General features: G+C 36.0%; 3 protein-coding genes and 1 long non-coding RNA gene across 4 annotated transcripts; 1 reads left to right on the top strand and 3 right to left on the bottom strand.

Moving 5' to 3' along the window:
* Positions 1-10,605: 10,605 nt before the first annotated feature.
* LOC113303896 (probable LRR receptor-like serine/threonine-protein kinase At3g47570) lies at positions 10,606-12,021 on the bottom strand. Its single transcript, XM_026552981.1, has 2 exons — positions 11,292-12,021; positions 10,606-11,207 (listed from the first exon to the last, which is right to left on the bottom strand). Exons 1-2 carry the CDS (start codon positions 11,995-11,997, stop codon positions 10,795-10,797), a joined length of 1,119 nt encoding a protein of 372 aa, XP_026408766.1. The 5' UTR covers positions 11,998-12,021; the 3' UTR covers positions 10,606-10,794.
* A 539-nt stretch (positions 12,022-12,560) lies between these two features.
* Positions 12,561-13,705, bottom strand: LOC113303898 (probable LRR receptor-like serine/threonine-protein kinase At3g47570). The gene has a single exon (XM_026552982.1). The coding sequence runs from the start codon at positions 13,501-13,503 to the stop codon at positions 12,577-12,579; it is 927 nt and encodes a 308-aa protein (XP_026408767.1). The 5' UTR covers positions 13,504-13,705; the 3' UTR covers positions 12,561-12,576.
* Positions 13,706-16,274: 2,569 nt separating this feature from the next.
* LOC113301201 (glutamate receptor 2.8-like) lies at positions 16,275-20,633 on the top strand. The gene is made up of 5 exons (XM_026549951.1): positions 16,275-16,724; positions 17,356-18,701; positions 18,808-19,126; positions 19,214-19,681; positions 19,851-20,633. Exons 2-4 carry the CDS (start codon positions 17,778-17,780, stop codon positions 19,528-19,530), a joined length of 1,560 nt encoding a protein of 519 aa, XP_026405736.1. The 5' UTR covers positions 16,275-16,724; positions 17,356-17,777; the 3' UTR covers positions 19,531-19,681; positions 19,851-20,633.
* Positions 20,634-23,425: 2,792 nt separating this feature from the next.
* LOC113303205 lies at positions 23,426-25,570 on the bottom strand. The gene is made up of 4 exons (XR_003337351.1): positions 25,483-25,570; positions 25,240-25,353; positions 24,389-24,453; positions 23,426-23,648 (listed from the first exon to the last, which is right to left on the bottom strand). It is a non-coding gene; the product is annotated as an uncharacterized LOC113303205 (long non-coding RNA).
* Positions 25,571-27,003: the final 1,433 nt, after the last annotated feature.

Here is a 27,003-nt window from a genome sequence, read left to right on the forward strand (position 1 = left end):
AGAAATTAAAAAAATACATTAAATTAAAATAACTTAAAACATAAAAAACTATATTGAAATTGAAATCCTACTTCTAAATAACTTAAAACATAAAAAAGTACATTGAAATTGAAATCCTACTTCCAAATAACTTAAAACATAAAAAACTATATTGAAATTGAAATCCTACTTCTAAATAACTTAAAACATAAAAAAGTACATTGAAATTGAAATCCTACTTCTAAATAACTTAAATTATTACTAATATATCACTTTAATTTAGGGGATAAGGTCCAATCCATAACGGGCCAAAATCTCATTCTTCCATATTTTGTAGACGTGTTTGTCCCATTCCTGTAATTCATCCAAGGGTTGTCGTAGGATCTTCATGTCCGATTCTCTTTGCTGTGTTTGTGCCAAGATTGAAGAGGTTTCCATGTTCTTCTTCAGATACTCTTCCTCTGTTTCATACTTGGACACTCTTTGTGCTTGTGCGTTTTCAAGAAGTTCGATGATTTTATCCATTTTTTCATCTGATTTCTGCGATGCTTTAGCCTCACGAGCCCTTTTCTTTGCTTGATCTCTCCCTTCACTTCTAACGTCGTCTGTTTGTTCGAAATAGCGTCTTCTCTTTTATATGTCTGAGGTTTCAGAATTATGAGTAGATGAAGTTCTACCAAACCTTGCCATGTTTTCCAAATCTTCATCCACATTAGCTTCATTTTCTTGAGTAGCTTGAGTCTGTTGAGTAGGTTGAGTGGAAGTGCCGGCTCCATCATCATTATTCACTGTTGGGTTGTAATCGGGTTAATATGTCTTCGGGATCTGAAAAATCGATTCGTGCTTCCAAAGTCTTCCAACCTCTGCTTCATAATTCTTTTGTCCATGATAATACGAGGAAAAAAAATGAAAGGAAAAATTTAGAGAAAGAAAGAAAGAGATCAAAATGGAAGAAAAAAAACATTAAACTTTTTTTGAGGTACTTACATAATCCGCCTCCGTCATCCCCGTAGGTCTGTTTCGGAAGTAGGGCCTAACATGTGAAACATATCTTTTCGCTTCGCCTCTCAATGTGTTGCACTTTGTTTGCAATGACTTTTTATCTCTTTCGACACCATTAGGGCCTTTTATTTTATTGTAATCTTCAATAATCTTCCCCCAAAATACTGCACCTTTTTTATCTTTTCCACAAATCGGATCATTGCTTGATATAACCCAACCATAAATTAGTGCCTCTTCTTTCCTTGTAGTAAAGTGTGCCATAATTTTGTATGAAAAAAATTATGTGAAGAAATCAGAACTGAGATATATAGATAAAACAGAATTATTATTATTGAATGAGATGATTTACATTGAGAACCCATAGGATATATATAGTGACACCATAACTTGGTATGCAAGATTAATACTTGTAAATCAATTCATACAAAATATATCAAATACTAAATATAACCCTAAATACTAAAACTTTCCATATAATATTTGTATACTCTAACACCCTCCCTCAATCTCATGGGGATTGAAAAAACCGCATGAGATTGGCCATGAAAGTTGTTGATGAAGTGCGATGCCAATAAACGTCCGAGAAGCATAAGAAGAAGCGCTTCGCCATTAAAAAGAATACCTATTAGGAGAACCTCCAAAGTAGCGAAATTCACAGAATCGTTGATGGAGCATATAAGAACCATCGATAAGAAGAAGAAATACCCTGCAAAATTGGGATTAGAAAAGTTTACGAAGAATCGCGCTGCCGTAGAGAAAAGAGATAATTGATTAGGAGAAACAATGATAACTGGATCCATATTCTTTAAAAGAATCAACGGAGCGTAACAGAACCGTCAGATAAATAATAAAACTTCTGGAAAGAGAGAGGTGGCGTGGCAGACATCTTCAACAAAATCTGAAAAACTTGAATTACGTGGTTGGGTTTAGGATTTGGAAAATATGGATGATAAACCTAAAATATAAAAACCTAATAAGAAAAACAAATCACATTGCAAAGGAAGAAAGATCCGGCGGACGGTAACATCGGAGGCTACCGCCGCCGGTTAGAAAAGAAAACAAGGTGGGCAACAGGTCCGGATCGAACCCTCTGATACCAAATCAGAACTAAGAAATATAGATAAAACATAATTATTATTATTGAATGAGATGATTTACATTGAGAACCCATAGGGTATATATAACGACACCATAACTTGGTATGCAAGATTAATACTTGTAAATCAATTCATACTAAATATATCAAACACTAAATATAACCCTAAATACTAAAACTTTCCATATAATATTTATATACTCTAACAGAAGAAGAAGAAGAAAATCAATAAAGAAGATAATCAATTGATTTTGGTGTGAAGGATGAAGGATAAGTACTCTTCTATTTATAGGGAAGCCTGAAAATATAGCTGTTGAGGTTTCAAACGACTATTAAATCTGAGTAAAATGCAACGGTCATCTTGATCTGATGTCTATGAAGAAAAGCGCTGAATGGTACAAAGCTACCTTCCCTGCCGTTGAAAATAACGGCTAGTTTTTGATCTTGCGGCTGATAAGTAAAGCGATGTTCTATTCAGCGCCTGAACGTTGTTTGGTTTAGCGTTTTGTCTAACGAATACATTTCCAACCCAAACTTGGATCATTTCTTCTCTCTATATAAACTCAACACATGAACTCAAAATCCCTACCCCAAACTTGTGAAGTGTCAATCTCTTCTTCTTCTCCTAAATTCTCAATCCAAAATTCAAGCATGGTTGCATTCTCAATTGCCGAAGACAATGATTTGGTAAGAAGTTTTCACCAAATTAACAACACAAATCCTTTCGACATGTCTCAAAGAACCATCTTTTGGGAACAAGTAGTTGAAGAATTTGTGAGAATTAATGGTAATGCTAATGGAAGATGCAAAAAACAACTACAATGTCGGTTAGCAAACATCAAACGTTATTACAAGTTTTTTGTCATTTTATTAAGGGCATCAAATGGTAATCGTGAAGATGATATGACTTTCCGGTGCAATGCCTTTGGCTAAATATTTCATGACGGAAAGCATTTTCATATATGGAGTATGACCAGGAATATCGCAAGCATCCGTTTTTTGACGAAAATCATAATCATAATCACAAACTTGCTCTAAAATTCTCAGAAAAAGTGGACGGGGCAGAGCAAACCGACCTTTGAACTTCTTTGGCCCATACATACAATTGAAGTTGAAGTATTGATGCATCATACGAGCATCCGCATCTACACTTTTTCGGTACACCGTCTGATGGGTCTTGACTACATTCTGAATGGGTTGCCGTATTCCCTGCCTCCTCTGCGTCTCCAAAAGCGTATCCAATGCTATAACATTCGTCTCAATATCATCTTCATAATCCGGAAGGCCGAAAAAAATTCTTCTCAAAGCTCCCTGCATAATGTACCTAATACAACGAAAACATAAAGCTCTTATAACACCCCATAAAGCAAAAAAACTTAAAACACGCAATAAAAATAAATAAATAAATAAAAACACAAATAACACTCCATATGGTTTCATAAACACTACAAAAGTAATTTAATTCAGTTCAAACAAATTAAGGGATTGTTGTTGCGCGAACTGAGTATCATAAACAATGTTAGGCTCGCTTTCCGTCAACAACGCAGTAAATTCATTTCTTTGTTGTTGATACTGTGATGAAGTAGCTCATTCTTTGATCGTAGGGGTGTAAAATTGTTGACCTGTATCCCATTCATAACCACCTAATGTGAGGTCTTGTGATGTAGAAGCTTCATTTGGATTTTTTGGTATTTTTGATGTAGTAGATGGTACTGAAGAAGATGTAGATCTGCCAGATGAGGAACACGAAGTTATAGCCATTTTGTATGTCTCCTCCCATACGATTTGACGAGCTCCAAGCTGGTATAAACATTGTTTTTCCATAAACCCAATGCAATCATCCTACAAGTATAAATTAGAGAATTTAGTCAAATTTTCAAGAAACTTAAACTGAAAATGAGTAAAAATGTAAATGTACTTACCAATGTCAAATTCATATCCCGAAAGTTATACGGACAAGGAACCCTTGGAACTTGTAATTGACGTGCTACGCCGGCTTCATTGGAAGATGGTAAACTCCAATCTATCTCCGACAGTTGTGATGGGGGCTAATTCTATGTGTCATAGGTATATGTTTGGGACATCATGTCAGGAGGCGGATGACTAGGAAACAAACAGCGAGGAACAACTAAGCTACCCAATGATATCTCATCGATGTTTTGTGCATGGTATGACTCAGTGGCATAAGCTCCATCACTCTTCTTCTTCCACCAAGTGTTGTATTGATCCTCAATGACTACATACTAGCCAGTGCCCTCTACGATATCCCTATCATCAATCTGTTCCAAATTTGGAGGATTTGTTGGGACTACAATCTCACCTTTAATCTGCCTCTGGAATCTCTCTGCCAAGTAACAACTAACTCTTGTGTGTTTTTCAAAGTAAAAAAACAGAATTATCTTTTTGGATACATTTAGTGCATACTCATATTGGTCTCCTACGGAATACAAACTATCCGCCCATGGTTGCCAAATACATGATTCCTTTGTTCTAGTGTCAATCTGTATTCTTGCACTTTTTACTGAGTGTTTCAAAGTATCCCTTTGGCCTTCTTGATGTCCTCTCTTCCTTGATTCAATCCTAATCTTCTTGAAGAGACAAATATTTGGGAAAACATCAAAATGTTCTCCAGGTGTCTGAAAAAGCAAGGGTTGCATGTTGCGGAAGTTGTAATAGTACCAATACTCAAGTACCATAGCCATGCCAGCTATATTTGTACCCTTGGTTGACCAAACATTGATATTTTTATAGGTATTACCTAACGAAGCTAGACCCCAATCATACTCCCCAACTCTAGCTATCTAAGTCGGCCAACAACAAAACCCAACGTTTATCTACTTTTCCAGTAGAATGCGCTAGAAGAAAATGACCAAAACACCACATAAAGAATGCTCGTGTCAATGTATCTGCACACCCAGTATTATCCTGGCCTTTTTTACTTTTAATGTACTCTCTCAAGACTGCTAAGGAAAATGAATTTTTCTTAGAGTCCCATGTACCATAATTTTTGATATCCAAAAAATATAAATCATCTAGAGCAGGATATGTTAGATCACTACCCAACTGCGGCATAAATACTGGTCGTTTACTAGGGTCACCAGTGGGAATTCCCGTTAACATGTACCAATCTAAAGGAATGAGGCCAATTTCAAACTCCCTAAAATGAAAGCTCTTCGTTTTTGACCACCATCTCTCAGCTACGGATTCAACTAAGGCTCTATCCCCATTGGCGAAATTAAACTCGAAAACAGAAGAAAAGCCACAATTGTCACAATATCGTTTTGCTACCGGATTATCTTGCACTACAATATTATAACACACTTCAATTTCATTCAAAATACCTCTAAAGCTTACTTTGCGAGAGTCTTTCGTAACATCGTGACATACATGTCTATCACAATTCTTTGATGAAACTATATCCAACCGATCTAGCATTTCATCCATTTCATCCATACTCATACTCATACTAAAATCAATAACAAACATGAAAAAATATCATTATCATTGTCATTCATTTTCATCCATACAAACTAAATGATCATTATCAATTCAACCATACAAACTAAATTATCATTATCATTCATTTTCATCCATACAGACTAAATTATCATTATCAATTCATCATACAAATAATCAAATTATCAACAATTTCATTTTTTGTTCATCACAAATAATCAAATTAAACCCTAAAAATTCTAAAAATCAATTTCAATCACATGTCATTTAAATCACGTAAAAATATCATCTAAATCATGCATTGTATCAACTATGAATCATCAATTTCATCAAATTTTCATCATAATCAAAAATCAAGAAGAAAAACCCTAAAATTTTAAATCCTTACCTCAATGAATTTTGTGGATGGAATTGAATGAAAATACTCTCAAAAAATCAAGAAATCGATTGAGTACAAACCCACAGAAGGAATTGAGAAATAAACGTCTAGAATCACCGATCTACGAAATCCATTTGCGGGTGTGTTTGAGAAGGAAAATATAATGGAAGCATTGAGGAAGAAGGAGCTTATGCATTGGGGAAAACCCGATTTTAAGACGTTGAACGGTTCAGCGTTGTCAACCCTGCTGACCAAGTCAAACGCTATTTGGTTCAGCGTTTACCTGGACGTTGTACGGTTCAGCGTTTGACGCTATACTTTTCAGTGTTTCGTTCCTATATTCACCACACCATAGGACTCAATAAGTTGTCCTAGCTGACGTGGATGACCAATTTAGCTGCTAGATATCTAGCCCATAGGGGTTATCCTTAATCTCTTACCAGTTCCTTTCGGGATGCATTTCTCCAAATAGGTACCTCCAACTTTTTGTCCCCAAGTGTTTTCCAGTTCCGTGGTGGTCCCGCTCGCCTAGGTACTGATTATAAAATAAACAAATTTTCTTTTGAAAAAAAAAACTTGCATTTTTAGGGGCCACTCAAAAGGATTTAGGGGACAACAATTTATAACCAACCAAGGGCACTAGTTAAGGGATACCCTATAACACATTGAAGTTACCTAAATGACCTTGCAGTAAAAGGAAAATAAAAACCAAATCAAAATCCTTTCTTCACATTTCAACTCTTCTTCTTCAGCTCTTCCCCTTCACTCCCGATTGTGGAGGAAATTTTTTTTTCCTCTTTTTTCAATTCATCGTCTTCGTCGTGAATCGCCAAAGTAAAACATCGTTGATTCGTTTATAAAACAATGGGTAAGGGTAATGAACCCCACATACCTAAAACTAAAAACGTTCCTCGCGGTATCGATCCAAATATTGGAATTTTAACAAGAAATAAAGAGATTGTTGCTGAAAATAACGAAGAACGCGAAGAACATGAAGACGCGAATGTAGTTGGTGGTGGCGATTATGATAGTCAAAAACTCCGACAACTTCAAATGGACCCAATTAGGTAAGACTATATCATTTTTTGGGTTTATTTCGCTTTAATTCGACGAATCGAGAAGCAAAAATACTAGAGTTTTCGGTTATTTACCCGGATTCGAGAGATATTCATGCTAATTTACTTCTGAATGTAGTTGTGTTCTTCATTTCTCAAGAACATCGACAGTATTCGGGAGAAAGATTTGTTGGTTATCTGCCGAATATTGTTGGCCATATCTTCCTGTGTACAAACTAGTAATAATCGGTAGTTTAATGAATTTGTTGGCTTCCGAATATATTTAAGTAGAGACATAGTATTCGGAAGTAAACTTACTACCGAATATATATATTTTGAAAAATTCTCAAAATTGTGATTTAGGAATATCCCATTTTGGGGCCAGTATTTATTCGGTAGAATTTTTTTTGAATGACTTCCTATTATATAGGCTGACAAATTAAGAGCTTCCTGAACTCCAATTGATGAGTATTCGGTAGCAAAAAATTTATCTTATTCTCCGAATGTTGTATATTCCGGAACAAAATATTTCCTTTTACTTCTGGTTGTCTACATTCGGGTTTTGTTTGTGTATTTTTCCTTCCGATTGTACAGTTTGTAACATTTCTTATTTTTTTGTTTAGGAAAAGTCGAGCTAAGCAAGCCCCCAAAACATGCGACTTAGGGCCTCGTCGAGAGGGAGTAAGAAAGTATCATCTAGTGCTAGGAGAGAAAGGAGTGCCAAGGGAAATTCAAGTTCTCAACAAGGTGCAGAACCAATTGCTCCACAAGGCACTGAACAAGGTGCGCAACCAAGTGCTCAACAAGCCATTCAACAAGGTTTAGAACCAACTTCTCCTCAAGGCACTGAACAAGGTGGTGTAGAACAAAGTGCTCCACAAGTTACATGCCAACATGAAATTGAACCAATTGATCCAGTTCCAACAGTAGAACAAGAAGGACAACCAAGTGGTCCCAAAAAAGCCAAAAAAGGAAACAAATGAGGAGAAGGTGGAAAGAAGGATATTGCTAAGAAAACATCACACCTTGTCCCTGAACACTTGAAGGTGCAGAATATTTCAAAAGGAAAAATCCTTGGGCTACCGGCGGATGGAGGAAAATTGTTATTTGGATACAAAGACTCTTGGGCCAAATAAATATATAAGACTGAGGTAATAATAACGTATTGTCTATGTGTTCTATCGTAATAGTTGTATTAAAGGTTTTTGTATTTACTATAAACATTTGTCGTGTGTTTAATAGTATCATCAAGATGCGGTTGGTCTACTCAAACCCACTGCCGCACCAACAAAAATACTTGATTGGCCTTTATCCGATGAATGTGAAATGTTCAAGAAAATTATAGCCAACTCGAGTTTAGCTACTGCTGCCGAGAAATCAATGTTGGAACATGATCGTGTGGCTATATCGGCGTTCGTAGAGAGATTGTATCCTGAGACCGACATCTTTCATACGCAGTTTGGGGAGATGAAGATTACGCCGGATGATGTTGTGTAGATTCTTAACCTCCCTGACCAAGGCACAACTGTGAAGTTGAACTACACAAAGCAGTTAAGTTGGGCACAACTTTATGCTCTAACTAAGAAGTGCTTAGGTTGGGATGAAGAGACATCAAGAGTGAGTTCATGAGGCATGCAAGTTAAAGAACAAGACAGATCAACACTACCATTTTTATGAATATGTTCCGTGGCACCCTGGATAAATAGAAGAAAGGAACGTTAACTGATGAGCAGGTTAACCAAGCGGCCATCGCCTATCTCCTTTGTATATTGGGATGTGTCATTTTCCCCAATACTACTGGAAACCGGATCGACGCCAACCTTCTACAACTTTTGGATCATCTCCATGAAGTTACTACCGAATATATAGGCCAAAAAATTAGAGTTTACTGAACTCCCAATGTTGCATATTCGTAAGGAATTACCTATTATTAACATCTGAATATTCTGTATTCGGTTGTCACCATCTTCTGATTATGTATATTCGGTTGCAATTTATGTACTTTGACTTCCGATTATTTAAAATCTATTTACTAATACTTGATTATGTATATTCTGGGATTACTACAAATTGGAGTTGGAGTTGTGCTCTTCTATTGGTGAGAATCTCACGATAGTTCACTCAGGCCCACCTACTGTTCTTGATAACTGGGATAAGAGGACTGAGTTCATTATCAACACTGGTAGACCTGTCACTAGAGGTGACGAAAATTCTCCAGGCTATATGAGTTGGTATAGGAAGGTATCCCATCCTTTGATTATTCGTGAAGTTAAATCAAAGACTACTTCGGCGGGGTCCAGTTATAATTGTATCATCAAAGACAAACCAAATGGTTATGATAGACTGGTGCGTATTCTTATAAAACTTTTGATGTTATGTCTATAAATCTTATGTGATAACCGTTTGATGTTATGTAATTATGTATAAAAATAGGTGAATAGGTTCAAGCGTGTTTCCAACATGTTAACTACATGCATGAGGAGCGGAGATCCCGTGCCAGTTGAGAAGATAAAAAAAGCTAGAGACCTAGTTGATAATATGGATAATGAAGATTGTGCAGCAGAATTTGGGGAGAAATCCACGAAGAAGCATACATATAAGATGGCAGTATCAAAGACAGGTAAAAGAACTCGAGCTTCTACGAGCGCTCCAACTGAAGATGCTCAAACTCGTGATCGTGCAGGACTTGGAGGTAGTCACGGTCGTAAAGTCAAATCAAAGAATAAATGAATGACAAACTTCCGTTTTATTGTATTTATAGTTTGTGTTGGATTATGTCGTTTTTAAGGTTTGGATCGGATTTTAAGTTCTTAAATCACGTTATGGTTTGTGAATGGTTAGTTTGATGGATTATGAATGGTTAGTTTTATTGATTATGAATGGTGTATGAATTTATCAATGGTTTCTGAATTTTGAAGCACAGTCGGGAGGCTTATTAATTTAAATATCTTCCGAATGTGGAAAATAATATATTCGGGAACCATAAAATTGAAATTACTACCGAAGGAATATATAGTTGTTGAGCATTTCGAAATTCCAAGGATTATGGTCGTTCCAAAATGCCAAAACCTAAGGATTTTGGCAAGTTTGGCCTGGGTGTTGAGCCACTCTACATTCGGAAGTAAATTTACTTCCGATTATTGCAAGTTCAAAACCAGAAAAATTAATCTCTGTCTTTCCCGAAAATTAGTCTCTGTTCAAAACCAAGGGCCATTATAGAAGGTTAGCCAACACTCATTCGAAGGTTTAGGTTTATGACGTATCTTCCGATTATTGCAAGTTCAAAACCAGAAAAATCTCTGTTTTTCCCAAAAATGAAAAAAAATGAAAAAAATGAAAAAGAAATCATTCTAATACTGCACCGACTACAATCGGAAGGCTGGGCAATATTTTGTCTACCGTATGTATTCGGAGGATAAAAATGTTATAATATCTTCCGATTATGTAAGGACAATTTTGCCATTACGAATTACACGAGATAAGGAATGGCTACATTTTACGTTTGAGCGATCTTTTTTGTTTTATTGTTGGCCCCTAAATCCTTTTGAGTGGCCCCTAAAAATGCTAGGAAAAAAAAATCAAAATAAGCAGCACTGATAGACCAGTCCCCTGCCTAGAGAATGGGTTTTCTGAGAGAGTATAACTTGGTAAGAAAAGAAAAAAAAACAGCAAAACAATAAAAACAAGTGACCTTGGAAAATATTTCTGTGTACTGCGTTGGACTCCTTAGCTTTTATCACAAAGTTCACTGAAGAGGAATTGACAAAGACAATCGAAAAGGAGCCCAACTACAAATTATGTGTTATCAGAAAAGTTCTAACTTTTTACTACATTTCACCACCAAGAAACAGATTCTTTACTGCTTGTACATCCAAAATAACCTTACTCATGTTGATCCTATCTGAAGGTAACTTGGAAGAACATTCAACTCCAATTCGAATTATCGAAATCAAGGTTTGTCGCATTTTATCTCTTGCTATATTTCTTCTTTCGTTTGCCGACACATCGTAACTTATAGTTTCATCATCATTATGAACTTCTCCTAATTCAGACGGCAAAAGCGAATCAACAATCTCTTCAATGCGCTCTGGCAACATATGCATCTTGGAGAAGTTATGGATGTCTAAACCATCTTTGAACATCTCATCAGTTGGTCGTTTTCCCGTAAACATTTCTAGCAAAAGGATCCCATAACTATACACGTCACCTTCTGTAGACGCTGCACCACCCATTCCATATTCTGCACAACAGAACACATCAAGTAATTGAACTATGTATGCACATAACAATATCTGTTGATAGTTGATAAGTTTGGTTTTCTTACCAGGAGAAATATAACCTATGGATCCCTTTATTGCAATTGAACTTGCGTCTTGTTCATTCAGCTGCCAAGAATAACTGGAAGGATTAGAAAGGAACTTAGACAAGCCAAAGTCGCCCACATGGGCAACTAAATCATCATCGAGAAGGACATTGCTTGGCTTCAGATCACAATGAATAATGGGGGATTGACACTCACGGTGAAGATAATTTAGTGCAGAAGCAACGTCAACTGCAATGTTCAATCTTCCTTCCAGGGTCAAATTCTTCTGTTGCAGTTGGTCTACGCTACTTGCATATGGATGCAACCAATTCTCTAGATTCCCGTTAGCCATGAACTCAAAAACCAGAGCTTTGAAAGGAATACCTTGAAAATCAATACTCGAGCAACAAGTTACAATCTTCAGTAAATTTCTATGTCGAATCTCTCTAAGGGCATCACATTCGGCCATGAAACTCTTGGTTGCACCTTTTTGCTGAAGTTGTATAACCTTAACTGCAACAGGTTTTGATTCATCCAGACTAAGAATTCCCTTATATACAGTCCCAAAACTTCCCACACCAAGCAAATTGGTAGAACGATTAAATCCATTGGTAGCCTTAAGAAGCTCGTTGTAAGAAACTCCCATGTACTGATTACCGACATCTAAAGCCGTCAAAGGTGGTTTTGTTTCTGACTTGTTTCTCCAATAAAGAGTGAGCAAAAACATGACTGAAATTAGAAATAAAACCACAATAACTATTATTATGATAATTCTGAAAGTAATAGCCGGTGGAATGTTTCCTTGAAAGTAGTTACCATCCAAGAAAAGACCTGTTAAGCTTAAACAGTCGCCTATGCTACTTGGAATTTGACCTGATAATTTGTTTTCAGAAAGGTCCAATATCCCAAGGTTTTTCAAGTTGCCAACTTCCACTGGCAGTGGACCAGTGAGTGAGAAACCTTGATAAAGAGGAAAGTTGAAGAACTTGTTTTGGGATACTACCAGTTAATCTATTGCTCGAGAGGACCAAGCTCTGCAGAGATTCACAATTTCCTATACTAGGAGGAATTGAATCTGTTAAGCTATTAAATGATAAAGTGAGTTGGATCAGTCTTGTTAAGTTACCGAAAGAAATATAACTTTTTCAAACTAGTACAATTGATCAGAGAATTTAAGAAGTCGAGATCATTAGCTTGGCCACTTCCAAGATCATTTTCTCCTAAATTTAACCTTATAAGATTATTAAAATGGCCAAGGTTATAAGGTACCGATCCAACAAAATTGTTTCGATACAACTGTAAAACCTTAAGGCTGGATGAATTGGCAAATGATTCCAGTGAAACTGTTTCCTGAAACTGAGAAAGAGGTTATATTTGGCAGGGTGAGACCAATATCAAAAGGAATAGTCCCATGGAGTTGATTGAACATCAATGAAAAAACTTCAAGTGATGAGATATTGTAGAGTGAAGAAGGGACAATACCTGACAACTTGTTGGAAGTAATATCAAGAAATTTTAATCTTGTTAGTTGGCTTAGAGTGTTTGGAATTATTCTATCCAAATTATTATAACCAAGACCAAGATGAGTAAGAGATGTTGAAATGTTACCCAATGAAGTCGGAATCTCTCCAGAAAAATTATTATGCTGGAGCCACAACACTTTGACATTAGACAAGTACCCTAGTTCATCTGGAATGCTACCCACAAGATTGTTCTGAGAAATATCTAGGTGTATGCGATTGGAGCAACGAGAAATATTGCTCGGAATTTCTCCATCCAAGATATTACGCGAAAGATTCAAGTGTTTTAACCGAAAAAGACGACCAATTTGTTGTGGGATATCTTTGTTCAAACTGTTGTTGCTAAGGATGAGATCAGTAAGAAAGCTAAGGTTTCCTATGTGAGGAGATATGGAACCTGCCAAACTTTTGGATTCAAGGTCTAATCTAGTGACTCTATTAGGATGACGATGACTGCATGTAACTCCTTTCCACTTGCAAAAATGAAGAGAATCATTGTTGTTGTTCCACGAACTCAGTGCTCCGAGTGGATCTTCAGTTATTCCGTTCTTAAATGCAACTAGCGCCAGCCGGTCATTTGATTTGGCACGATTGATGACAATTAGGCAATTAACAGAAACGGACATGCACGAGATGATGAGAATAAGGCTGCGTAATAAGACTACTATACTGAAGTTGAGATATAGGTGTTGGTGTAACAATTTCATCTCCATAACATGAACGGATATTGAGTGCTTTGAATTTGCAATTCCGATTACTTTTTTCTTCAAAGTGTATATAAAAAAATCTCAACTTAGTTGGGTCTTATAATATGACTGATCCCCGAGAAGAATAGTATACACACATCCACCAAAACAAGAGCATTACCATTGACTTAGGGTAGCGACTTGAAAGTGCTTGAGCACCACAACCACCACCATTGTTTTCACGGCAACCACTAACATTCATTTCTAGGGGCAGAAATAATCGAGATAAACCCCTAAAAAGTGTGCAAAAAGCGGCAAAATTGAAAGGTCTCAACTGTACTAATGAAGAGAAAGACGTACGTAAGGATATATCATAGCTGCTCAACTGCTCAAGAACGACATTTGCTTCAAATAATATCTTACTTACTTGGCTAGTCACCTTTCATTCTCGTGGACCTTTCTACTTTGAGTTGGGTTCAATAGAAGTAGTTTTTATTTTGGTGTGCCCATGGGTACCCCGTGGTTGCTAAAGCTTCACCGTTAGCATCCCACTCGACCAAAATTGTCTTCGTAGTAACAGATTACCAAATCACAAAATTGGTCAAGTGACCCAATAACGACAATTTCTGGGTGAAAAAGACATCTAAAATTTGATACTGTTTAAATGGACGAGAATGTAAAAATAGCTGGGATGTCAACATTTTCATCCTACCCATTTTCAAATACTTTTTCTTATTTTCACCCTCGCTATTTTTTAAGTTTAAGTCAGGATGAATCCAGATTCATTCTTGCTATTTTTTGGTGTCAATTTCACCCATACTAATTTTACTCGTCCATTAAAATCATGTTTTAAAAATATTTGGGCAATTGACCCAATTTCCCATTAGAGTCGTGCAAACTGTTCGTCAGAAAAAGAAGAAAAAAATGAACCTAGTTTAGTTTGAACCATTTTTTGGGGATCATGGGTTTTTCGATGGGACCATGATTTGATTAGGCCACCTTCCCTATAATTATAAGGGGTGTCCTAAAAGTTGGAGATGACTAGTTTACCCTTTTTACCTAATTAAAATTATATATAACTAACCTACAACTTCTTCTTCCTCTATTCTATAATTTTTCTTCTTCTCTTCTTCATCAATTTATGATCATCTAAACCTGATCATATACAAATCTAATCAAAATCATCAAATTTTCATCATCGTCGATTCATTGAATTTGCGTCGTCGATTAATCAATCTTTTATAAAACAAACTGTCCATAAGTATTTTCCCACAAACCCATAACTTATAATTCGTTTTTGATTGAAATTTTGAGTCGTAGTCATCAAAATATGTTGAATTTGGAGGTTACAGTAGTAAGTTTGGTTAGGATAATTTTGAAAAAAACCCTAGTTTTATAACCGAACTTTTAAAAATAAAGAACACGAAGAACACTTCGGTTAAGAATTTTTTTTCCTAACCGAACAACTGAGTTCGGTTGAGTCGCAAAAATAATTTCAAAACCGAACTCTTCTCTATATAGCCAAATGTTGAGTTCGGTTTAATCACAAAAAAAAAAAAAAATCCTAACCGAAGTTTACTCTGGAAACCTATATAATGAGTTCGGTTAACTCGCAAAAATAATTTCAAACCGAACCCTTCTCTCTATAGCCAAATGTTGAGTTCAGTTTAATCGCAATTTTTTTTTTGCGAACGTACCAAACTCTATTGTTTAAAGTTCGGTTACAACATGGTCGAGTCGACTGAACCGAACAAAACTCTATAAACTCAAGCATAGCAGTTCGGTTACATTTAATTTTTCATCAGCTAGCCGAACAAACAAAAACTCCATTAAAGCTCTGGTTCGGTTGCCTGTGATTTTGGATTTATTAACCAAACTACATTTACAGAAAGTTTGGATACATGTTCTTCATATAATATAACCGAACTTTGTTGACCTGGTTGAAATTTTTTTGTTACAATTTTGATTTTGAAGATATTTTAGGCCATTTATAGCAACATTCACTAAGTTACCAGCATACTTCGGTACCCAGATGATGTTTTTTCTCCATATTCACCCATCTCAAAATAATTTTTTTTCTCCATCTTCTTCTTCTTCTATCACTTAGTCACTCAATAATTCTACTTCTTAAAAAAAAAAAAAATCTATTAATTTAACCTTAATCAATGATTAATCACACTAATTAATCATTATACAAAAATAATCAGGAGGGTAATTTTAGTATTAATATAAATATTTAGATAAGGGGTAACCTAGAATTACTTCTAATGTCTTACCCAAAATAAAACAATGGTCCCAAAAAACGCTGCTCCCCAAAAAAAAAACCGTTCTTTAGTTTAGGTGAATAAAAGGCCCAACAGAATATTATGCTAGTGGGGGCTTGACTAGTGAACCAGAAAAAGCAAACGAGGAGTGAGGCGGTGAGCGACTAAAGTCCAGAGCATTGCATTAGTAGCATGGATTTTAACGGGAGAGAATCCAGTGAGATCAAGAAAGAAACAACTAAACGCCACTAAATGATGTAAGATTAAGGAAAATGCTCTAAATCATGCTGTTAAGTCGATATTCAATGATACGGACAGCACTTATTTTTACGGGATTGAAGATGTCAACCCAAATCCTTATTCAAGCATTTTCCAATCTTCGTTACCTCACCTAACCACTAATTATATGAGCTTGAAGATGTCAACCCAGATCAACCATGTTGAGTGTTCACCTAGTCATATATAAACGCGTCCAAAGTACGAGACACTGATAGTTATTATCCTTCTATAAATATACATCATCGTCGACAAGAAGTGGAAAAGTGGAAAAATCTCAAGTCTAAATCAAAATTATGCCTATCTATTTGTTTTGAGATAGCGTCTGTACTTCGGCAACCCATGAGATTATCATCTGCGAATTGGTGATCGGAGTCATCATTAGATTAGTGATTTTTGCTGATGGATGGGGAGGTATGAAGGAACTAATAAGTCATAATTATTATCAACTAATCTTGTTGTTCGTTGTTATTCATTTGTTAGGAGGAGATCATGAATTAGTGGTAATGGGTCAAAATACAAAACAAGTAGTAGTTGAGGAGTTTAAAGTTGGTGTGGTTCTTGATCTGAACATGTCTGTATCAAAGGTGTGGTTGACTTCCATGAACATGGCTCTCTCCGACTTTTATGCAACTGCTCCTCATAAGAGAAGGTTGGTTTTCCATTTAAGGGATTCTAACAGGGATGTCCTTGATGCTTCCTCTGCAGGTAAATTCACTCTCCCTAGCTTTGTAGATAATTATGAATACCTCTTCCTTAATTTTCTTTTTCTCAGGCTACATAGATAATACAACATTAGAATATATGTAGAGTTAAAAATTAATAGGCTGTCTCTGACAATTCTCATGAAGTGAAGAAGAAGAACGGGTGGGTGAAGATGCCGTTTACCACCTGGAATACTTTACTAGTCCGCATTTCCATATTTCTATATTTTGTTGTTCGGCTGGATTGCTCTTAGAGTTCCATATATATATACAAAATTTATATAACCTAATTAACACGGAGTTCATGAGCATGCCCTTTAAATCTTCTGATATACTATTATAGAGATGCACATAAATGGTTGTGAATCTCGTTGTATTGTTATGCACTCGAGAGCGTACGTAGTAGCACGACTCTTCTTCTAGCTCTTTATTTTAACATCTCATATAATGCTCTTCATTTTAGCATCATAGGTGCTAATATAAGATACTTTCAGTTTTTTTTTTTTTTTTTGAAGCAAGATGCTTTCAATTCAGTTGGTATACTATAGATGCCAAGCACCTAATAATTTTTTTAATTTTGGCTTGATGCATATGACAACTACTGCTTATTTATTTTTATCGCTTGCATATGACAGCTATAGATTTGATAAAAAATGTTGAAGTCCAAGCGATTATAGGTCCCATGTCATCAGCACAAGCTATTCACATGGTTCTTCTTGGAAGCCGATCTCAAGTTCCGATTATTTCTTTCAGTGCAACAAGTCCTTCTATTTCTCTTTCTCAAAATCCTTATTTCATTCGTACATCACTAGAAGATTCAGCTCAAGTAAATGCCATTGCTGCCATTGTGAAGGCTTTTGGATGGAGAACAAGTTGTACCTCTTTATGAAGACACCGAATATGGACATGGTATTGTTCCATATTTAGTTGATGCGCTTCAAAATATCAATACTAGAGTTCCTTATAGGAGTGTATTCCCCAATTCAGCTTCTGACGATCGAATTGTCCAAGAACTTCACAACTTAAGAACAATACAAACAAGGTATTCATTCTGCACATGGTCTCACCACTAGGATTACGTATTTTCGAGAAAGCTAAACAAATTGGTATGATTAGCGAAGGGTACTCTTGGATAGTTACGGAAGGCTTAGGCTCTCATTTGAGTTCGTTCAATTCTTCGGTTATTGATTCAATGCAAGGAGTAGTAGCTGTAAGGCCATATATTCCTATGTCCAAAGAGCTTAGCTCATTTGGGGTGAAATGGAAAAGAAAGTTTCAGAAAGAGAACCCAGATGTTGAAAGGAATTTGGATATTTTAGGTATATGGGCGTATGATACAGTTTGGGCACTGGCAAGAGCAGTTGAGAAACTTAAAAGCGCCAATCTTCGATTCAGTAAGGGAACCGCAGCCTCTTTAAACTCAAGCGATGTTGCAAAACTAGGTGTTTCTCAAATAGGTCCTGAACTTTTGCAAGGAATTTCCAACATGAAATTTAAAGGCCTAAGTGGGGACTTTCAGCTCGTCGATAGGCAACTGCAATCCAAAACCTTTCAAATACTCAATGTCGTTGGAACTGGGGCAAGAGAAGTTGGAATTTGGACACTTTCTAATGGAATCATAAAGGATATAAGCTTAGTTGAGACTTCCAAAAGCACATACTTGACATCAAACAAAGACAACTTACGCCCCATCATATGGCCTGGAGATACTACGAACATTCTTAAAGGTTGGGAAATTCCAACAAATCATAAAAAGTTAAGAATTGTAGTTCCATTAAAAAAGGGTTTCAATGAATTTGTGAAGGTAGAAAAGAATTTGGGTAGTTATTCGGGATATGAAGTCACTGGTTATTGCATAGAGGTGTTTGATGCTGCATTAGATAAGTTGACATATGCAGTTCTCTATGATCTCATTCCTTTTCAGAATAATGATGGCAAAGCTGGAAGTTACGATGATCTTGTGTACCAAGTGAATGTTCAGGTTAGTACCACAAATGTATAATCCAAATAGACCAATGTTCCCAAATATTGCGATGAAGTTATCTTACTCAGCAATTAATATTTGTTTTATCATGTAATCTTAACAGAAGTTTGATGCCGTAGTTGGAGATGTTACTATTACAGCCAATCGATCGGAGATCGTGGATTTTACGTTACCCTATGCCGAAGGAGGGGTATCAATGGTTGTGCGGGTGAAAAAAGATATGAGCAAGGATACTTGGATATTCCTCGAGCCATTAGAGTGGAAGCTCTGGGTAACAACTGGGGCTTTCTTTTTAATCATTGGCGCTGTAATTTGGATTCTCGAGCACAGAGTAAATAGGGAGTTCAGAGGAGGGCCTCATCCATTGTATCAGTGGGGCACCATGCTTTCTTTCTCCTTCTCAACGCTTGTCTTCGCACAGAGTAAAGTTATACTTCACTTTTCCTAGCTACATATATGGTTGTGTATAGGTATAGCTCTAATAGTTTCTACACTTGTTTATCTTGCAGAGGAGAGAGTGCTAAGCACTTTGGGTAGATTTGTAATTGGAATTTGGTTTTTTGTTGTGCTAATTCTCACACAAAGTTATACAGCAAATTTAACATCCATGTTAACAGTTCAACGATCCGATCCAACCTACAGTAATATTAATGAACTGATCAAATATGGGTACAATGTGGGTTATCAGGAAGGTTCGTTTGTGTTTGGAATGTTAAAGCAGAAGGGTTTTGCTGAGTCCAATCTGAATATCTACAGGTCTCCTGAAGAATTTGACATCCATGTTAACAGTTCAACGATCCAATCTGAATATCTACAGGTCTCCTGAAGAATTTGACGAAGCCTTCTCGAAAGGAACAAGTAAAGGTGGTATTGATGCTGCTTTCGAGGAGCTCCCATACATCGAACTCCTCCTTGCAACATATTGTGATAAATACATGATGGTTGGAGAAATCTATCAAAATGATGGACTTGGTTTTGTAAGTATCTATTCTCAAATGCGTCTCTTATTCCTATTAATTTATCGCAGGTGTCATTGTAGTACACTGCCGAAGTGTTTAAAAATCGTCAGCATGCACCTAATGCCATTAATTAATCATGGCCTGGAATTTATAGTTTGGAACTTACATGAACTCTTTTTATTCCCAGGTTTTCCCAAAAGGTTCTCCCTTAGGTCCTGATATCTCAAGAAAAATCTTGAGCATAAGAGAAGAAGGTAAAACGCAAAAGCTTAAACAAGCTTCGTTCAAGAGCAAAATATCATGTTCTAACAAGGACGCCTTCGCTTCATCAAATAGTCTTACTCTTAGTAGTTTTTGGGTCCTTTTCCTCATTACAGGACTCTGTGCAGCATTTTCCATAATCGTGTTCTTAATTGTTTTCTTACGCGAAAACAGAGATATCTTGAATGATTCAAATTCTACAACTAGGGATAAAATCATCGATTTGCTTAAAAAGTTCTACGAATATGACGAGAATCGCATGATCACATATTTCGAATGCAATCCTGCATGCAACGAGCAAAATAAAGTCATCGTCAATGGAGATCAGCATGCAGCAGAAACTGTAGATACTGGAGATTCACCTCCAAGGATTGACAATTCTCCATCAATAGCAAGTTTCGGAATTGTTACCCCGCAGAATGGCAACTTCAATACAGCTAGAAGAAACTCTACAACATTAAACGCTGACTATGATATTGGATATTTTACAGCAACATCAGAAAGTGATACAGATTTTGAAAATTCTACACCACGTGATAATGATTCTGTGTCAGGCGTTAGAACCTCAGCTTTACAACATTTAATGACACATGACATTGATTTACAAGGTCATAGGGAATTTGAGGAACAATAATTAATCACTAAATGTTATAGCTATCAGTATATTAATTCTTTGAATTGTTTATGTTGATCATGCTTGTTAATTTATTAATTGTAGATGTAATATAATATTTTAAATTATTCATCCAAATAATACTATTATATTAACTTTTGGTCTTTCACTCCTTTGATAGAAGAAAAATCACTTAAGCTTTCTGCTTCAAAAATAAAATAAAATAGAATAACAAAAATCAAATTGTTGAAGTAGGAATATAATATGAAAGAAAGAAGAAGGAGAACTCTTATTGATTAGAGATAAGTTACATGTTATATGGGTTTAAGCCTCCATATATAAGTTATTAGGTAAACCCTAGTTACACCTATATGGTCCGCACATACATGGGCTCAAGGCCCTACAACACTCCCTCTTGTACGGTCCAATGTTAATGCTTCATATGTAGTGTTTCACATATAGTGCTTCAGACGTAGTTCTTCAAATATTGTTCTCTCCTCGACGACCATCCTATCTAAGTCTATTGTCTCATTAAAACCTCGCCAGGAAAACCCAGAGGGACAAAACCCTAACTAAGGAAAAAGAGTACAATATCAAGAAAACTTAGAACAGAGCTGACTCGCATATGTTTCCTCATTAAAACCTTGACAAGGGAAAACCCGGTGGGATGGAACCTTAAGGAAGGGAAAAGAGTACAAGGCGATAAGTCCGAGAGTATGCCTTTGCTGATTACCTATACATAATATTGATAAACACCTAGTATTGATACGCAATAGTAGTATCAATACTATTAGTTGACTTGTGCCTCCTTGCTTTGTTGTGCTGGTTCTGACAGTGGTTTCACTTCACAAACTATCGAGTTACATTTCTTTGATTTTGATTCTGATATTTTCAAGCAATTATGTATATGCAATTAGGGCTGTCAATATATGTCTGATATCCGGAATCCGTTTCCGAGTATTCGGGATCCTATAGGATTTTATCCGTTTTATCGGATATCGGATACGGATATTTATCGGATATTTCTTCCTTAACCTATCAGAATCGGATTAGGCTCTATCCGTTTGGTTAATATCTGATATCCGATAGAACATGGATTTATTTATGATTTACCCTAACCATATTTATGATTTATTTGTGATTTACCCTAATATCCGATATCCGATACATATATCCAATATTCGATATGAAATGTTTGAAAAATTGAACTTAAATTTCAATTATGAACATGTTTTAAAGGGTTTTTAACATTTTTTTCAGAACCGGAATTATCGGATAAGTATCCGATATCCGACAGCTTAGCCTATCGGAATCGATATCTGATTTTGATATCCTATATGATATTATCGGATATCGAATATCCGATAGTGCTTAACCTATCGGATATCGGATTTCTGAATATCTGACGGATATTCTTCCATTGACATGCCTATATGCAATCTTCAGGTCTTCATCATTTATCATGTAGTTGGTGTAGTATGGTTGTCTCGCTAAAAAAACCTTGCCGAGTAATGAAAACCCTGTGGGAAAAACTAATCTCGATCGAAGGGAGAAAGAGTACAACACAACCTCACATTTCAGAGTTAAATATGTTGACATTATATCCTTGGATCCTCCCCTGATGTCGGCATCTCCCCCTGATTCCATTCATAGGAGTTTCCAGACAGTTCCTTTAGTCATATACTTTCCAAAAGCGAATATAGAAATGACTTAGTAAGTATAACTCAATCATGTCTCCCCCTGATTACTTTCATGTGGGAAGAGATTATTATTCCTTTATAATCAACAAATTTAGGGTTGCACTTCCATTAGCAGTCCTCTTTATGTCTTTGTAGGGATAAAACAAACTCATGTCAATGGTTCCGTTTAAGTATATGGTTACATTCATTATACCATTCCAAAGACATTGTGTCGGCGCTAAGCTATATCTAGCTAATTAACAAGTTCACTGAGGATGAAATATTTGGTCGAGTACATTATGATAAGTACGACAATGCGTCTATTGCACTTAGATATGGGAATTTCATCTCCCAACACATGTTCGCCATCTTCCTTTAGAAGAAATGGTCATTTACTTACATTTGTACCTTAACTAATCATGGGAGTGATAGCAGGATGCATTTCCTTGTTAAATTTTCTGACAACTTTGGACACATGCAAACTGGTGGAATAATATACCACAAGTTCGGTGCCAGACCGAGCTTTTGCCAGATTTTTATCTCAAAGTTGAATTTCAAGTAGCTTGTACAATCTCTTATTGCATTAAGAGTGCATACTTTGTCTATACCATCGGACTTTGATATCTACAATTCCACAATTTTCACTACACCATTTTTTAAGGATTAGCAACGGACTCTGTCTGTTGCTGACTAGGGTCGCAACGGCGGATCACTGTTGCAAAACACCCTTTTGCATTTTTTGCAACGGCCCGTCCTCCGTTGCGAATATCGGTCAGCAACTGAAATTCGCAACGAGAAATGCCGTTGCTAAATAGTTAGTCGCAATTGCGTTCTGCCGTTGCTAAAATGTTGCTAATTACATGAAAACCTATACCTGGAACTCTATATTAACCAGAAATTGGTTCAGGTTCTAATTTAGCAACAAATCACTGGTGTTGCTATTGTTTTGCAACAGAAAATTGAAGGTCTAAGTCTACATTGACCTGGTCATAATTCATTTACCCCCTGCAATTAACCAGCCCCGATATTCAACATACCCACAGATATACAAAATACAATGTCACTCAATAGACATAGAAAACTCTATCATATTATAAAGAGAGATTCTTCCATTTATGTGAACTTTAAGTATGAGTAGGAGATATAAATGTATACAAGTACCACAGCAAATAGGAAGACCCAAAATTTTGTGGCTGACATACAGTGTTCTATGTTGAGGTTCATAAATGGATGGGTGGCCTAGTTTGTGTCAACTGAAAGAGGCATTGAAAGACAGGGAAATAACGACTAATCAATGAGTAGGAAGATTGAACTCCACCAGAAGTATCACGAGAGTCCGCTTGCTTAACCAATTTCCTCAGCAAATCATAGGTAGATTCAGCTGCTGCTACAATATCACCAGATTACTGCCTTTTGACTTTATCCCGAATACCTACATAATAACCAATTTGAAGTTTCAGTACTGAAGTCTCAAAAACAAACAACACTATATTCATACACAAGTTACCCTTTGAATATTCACTAACAAAAGGAAAGTGCACCTACATACTAGCAAAAAGGTAAGACGGTAAAGATTGGAAATAAATAAGGGTTCTCAAAAACGAACCTGGTTTGGGCAATAAAACATTTCCTGTTTTATCTATGAAAGGTTTTACGGACTGTTGAACAATAGTAACAAGTTGTAGAGACGAGATAAAAATAATATAAACAGTTTCTTTTATATTTTCCGTTAAAATAGCATAAATATAACTAAACTCTTCGAAAGAAACTCCATAATTAAAATTGGATGTTCAGCTATGTAATAGATTCTTGGTCTAACTGAAATCAAAATAGTTGCTCACATTTCATAAAGATAGAAGAAGACAGGCTAAAAAAGAACTTACGGACACCAAAAAGAGGAAATAGAGTTCACATTCGAACACTAAAACGAGTGACAGATATTCCATGTAGAAAAAGCTATGAAAGAAAAGTAAAAACGAAAGAGAAGTTGCTTTAGAGTTACATTAATGTACAACCAAGCACACTTTAAGCAATTTACGGAAGCTGAAACCTACAGAACAATAAATCGAAGGATACCAGGCTATGCTCAAGTTAGAGTAAAGAATCAAGCTTAAGGTTTATATCTTAACTAAGTCATAACCACACGAAACTCAACCAAATCAAAACCATTACCTGAGTTTACGATGGCCTCCCCTGCATTTAATCTTCTATGTCCCTGCATGAAAATCTTTATGTCCCTGCATGAAAATCTTTATTAATATATTGTGGGTATCTTCAGATTCTAAGACATACATTGCTGTTACTGCTGTAGGAAATAAGAGATAATCCCATATAAAAGTAACATAGCAACGGAAACATGCATATTTCGTTGAAAATTTAACTGATGAGACATATCAACTTGAGCACTGCTCAGGACCAATACAACACAGACAAATATCAACTAAAGCATCAGAATAAATCAATAAAATTAAGACTGTCAGGAGGCAGGATATCATCAAGTGCGTAGTATGTATAATACTCAGAGAAAGAAAATTGGTATTGAGCTGCTACATCATCTGACACATAGCAGCACCACTACTACGAGTTTAGCATCTTTGGTTGCCATAATTTTGAAAGTAAGTAGGGAAATGAAGTACATTATCAATTTTAGTTGTCAAGAGTAATGGTTTAAGATTTGTGGATTAGTATTAAGGGTCTAGGATTTTGTTTAATAGATTAGTGATTCAGACTCGAGATTGGTTTATTGGGTGTTCAATTTGCACTTTTGCGTAGGATTTAATGTTTAGAATTAAAACTAGTGAGTGGCGAGATACTTTCTTTTACAAAAGAAAAACATACTGATCCAAGGATTGAGAACAAGGCTGTTAGAGATGCTAGATACTTTAACTGTATTGTAGCTGCCTCAAAATGACGCAGCAGCGCCGTATATAAACATTGCCAGAATTTAGGTAAGGCTTTAATGAGTGGCTACAGATCATTAGGGTTCTACTGCTGCGTTTGTAGCATTGTGGTTAGAGAAATACCTCAATGTTTTAGAAGCCAACATTTCCTTCAAAAGAAGAAGCTGATACCAATCCTGGGATCTTAGGATACCAGTGAAGGTCAAAGTTCATTCCAGCTCGTAATTCACTCACAATCTGCAACAAGTTACGAAAGGCAGGAATGTTGCAGTTAGTAGTGACCAAATAAATAATGGGACAACTGAAACAAATCAGAAAAACAAATGCCGAACATCAAATTAAAAACATTTCTGCCTCTCCACTAACTGTATCCCAAGAAAGAGTCCGACTGTCTTTTCCAAAGGTTAGCAAGTAACGGCTATCCGTTGGACACCATTTCATTGCAATCACACCTGTGAGAGGGAGAAAAAATCAGATCCATATAACACATAAGAATCAAATACTTGAAAAGTACCAGGTGATAATGTTGTTAACCAGCTTGTGAAAAAAAAAAGAGCATTCATGTGCCGCGTGCATCACACAGTATCTTAAGGAAATATGCACATAATTTAAACCAAGGTAGAAATTTTAGCTCCACTTAGTCATATCCTAACTTGCATGTTACTACAGTACAAAGTCAAAATTCTACTGCATATGAGACGATGCATGTTTGAAACCAAATGCTAGGGTGAACATGAAGATAGTTGGCAAATACGAAACAGTGAAGTTCGGCAGAAATCAAGAAATCTTAAAAATAATGGGACATCTATAACTACTCCAAACTCCATAAACAAAAATAAAAATGTTGAACTACGAAAAAACAATTATTACGGTCATTTGATTAACAGATAAGGAGGACCTCGCTTATCCAGACCTCTAGTGTGACCAACAAACTCCTTCAAACATTTTCAGCCATACCTTTAAAGAAGGCGATGAATCATCATCTGACGCTAACATGAGCTGAGTAGCAGCAGCAGGATGCCACTGCAGAACTGAATAACGACAAACTAGTACACTCAAATTAGCCTCGCAGTTACTACACTCAGAGAATAATATCACCACAGACGCAATACTCAAACTTACACCAGGGCTTCAACTTTTTGCCAGGGTCTAATGCATTTCAATGTAATGTTATGTCACTTACACAAGATGCCCCATGACTTCACTAGTTTCAAGTTTGATGACCAAACTAAATAACAAGCTGGTATGCCTTATTTTTCTTTCTCATCAATTCCAAATCATGTGCAAAGAAATCACATATGAAACCCTAAATTGAAGAGCTCATCAATTCCAAATCATGTGCAAAGAAATCACATCTCTAAACTTATTAACAAGATGATTACGAACTACCCGAAATCAAAGAAAAACAACATCAATAATATACAAGTATTTAGGGCAAGATGAAATCAGAGCTAAAATTGAGAAGAAGAAATCCCCAGACCTCTTCTTGCTTTGACTAATACATACTTGCTTTGAATAATCCACAACTGAATTCTAAACAAAGATGGGTTCATTTATTTCATAGCTTTCCATGAAAATCTTAACGGAATGAGTTCATTTGATTAAATAAACACTAAGAATTCAAGTAAACGGAAATTAGGTTGCTTTTTTTTTGTTAATTCCTCCTTACCTTCTACAATCACATCCTCAGCAGCAACATCTTCACTGTTATTTTCAACCTCCTCTTATTCTCCTTCCTACAAATATCATAAGTACAACCAAAATTATACCAAAAAAAAAACTAATCGATCCACTTAAAAATAGTATCCTTAGTTGATTCATACTCATATCTGTGGGTTCAAAAAGCTCGAAATTACAGAAAATTGGAAACCCTAATGGAAATTTTAG

This window comes from Papaver somniferum, chromosome 8 (assembly GCF_003573695.1).
Source record: "Papaver somniferum cultivar HN1 chromosome 8, ASM357369v1, whole genome shotgun sequence".
Classification (NCBI taxonomy): domain Eukaryota; kingdom Viridiplantae; phylum Streptophyta; class Magnoliopsida; order Ranunculales; family Papaveraceae; genus Papaver; species Papaver somniferum.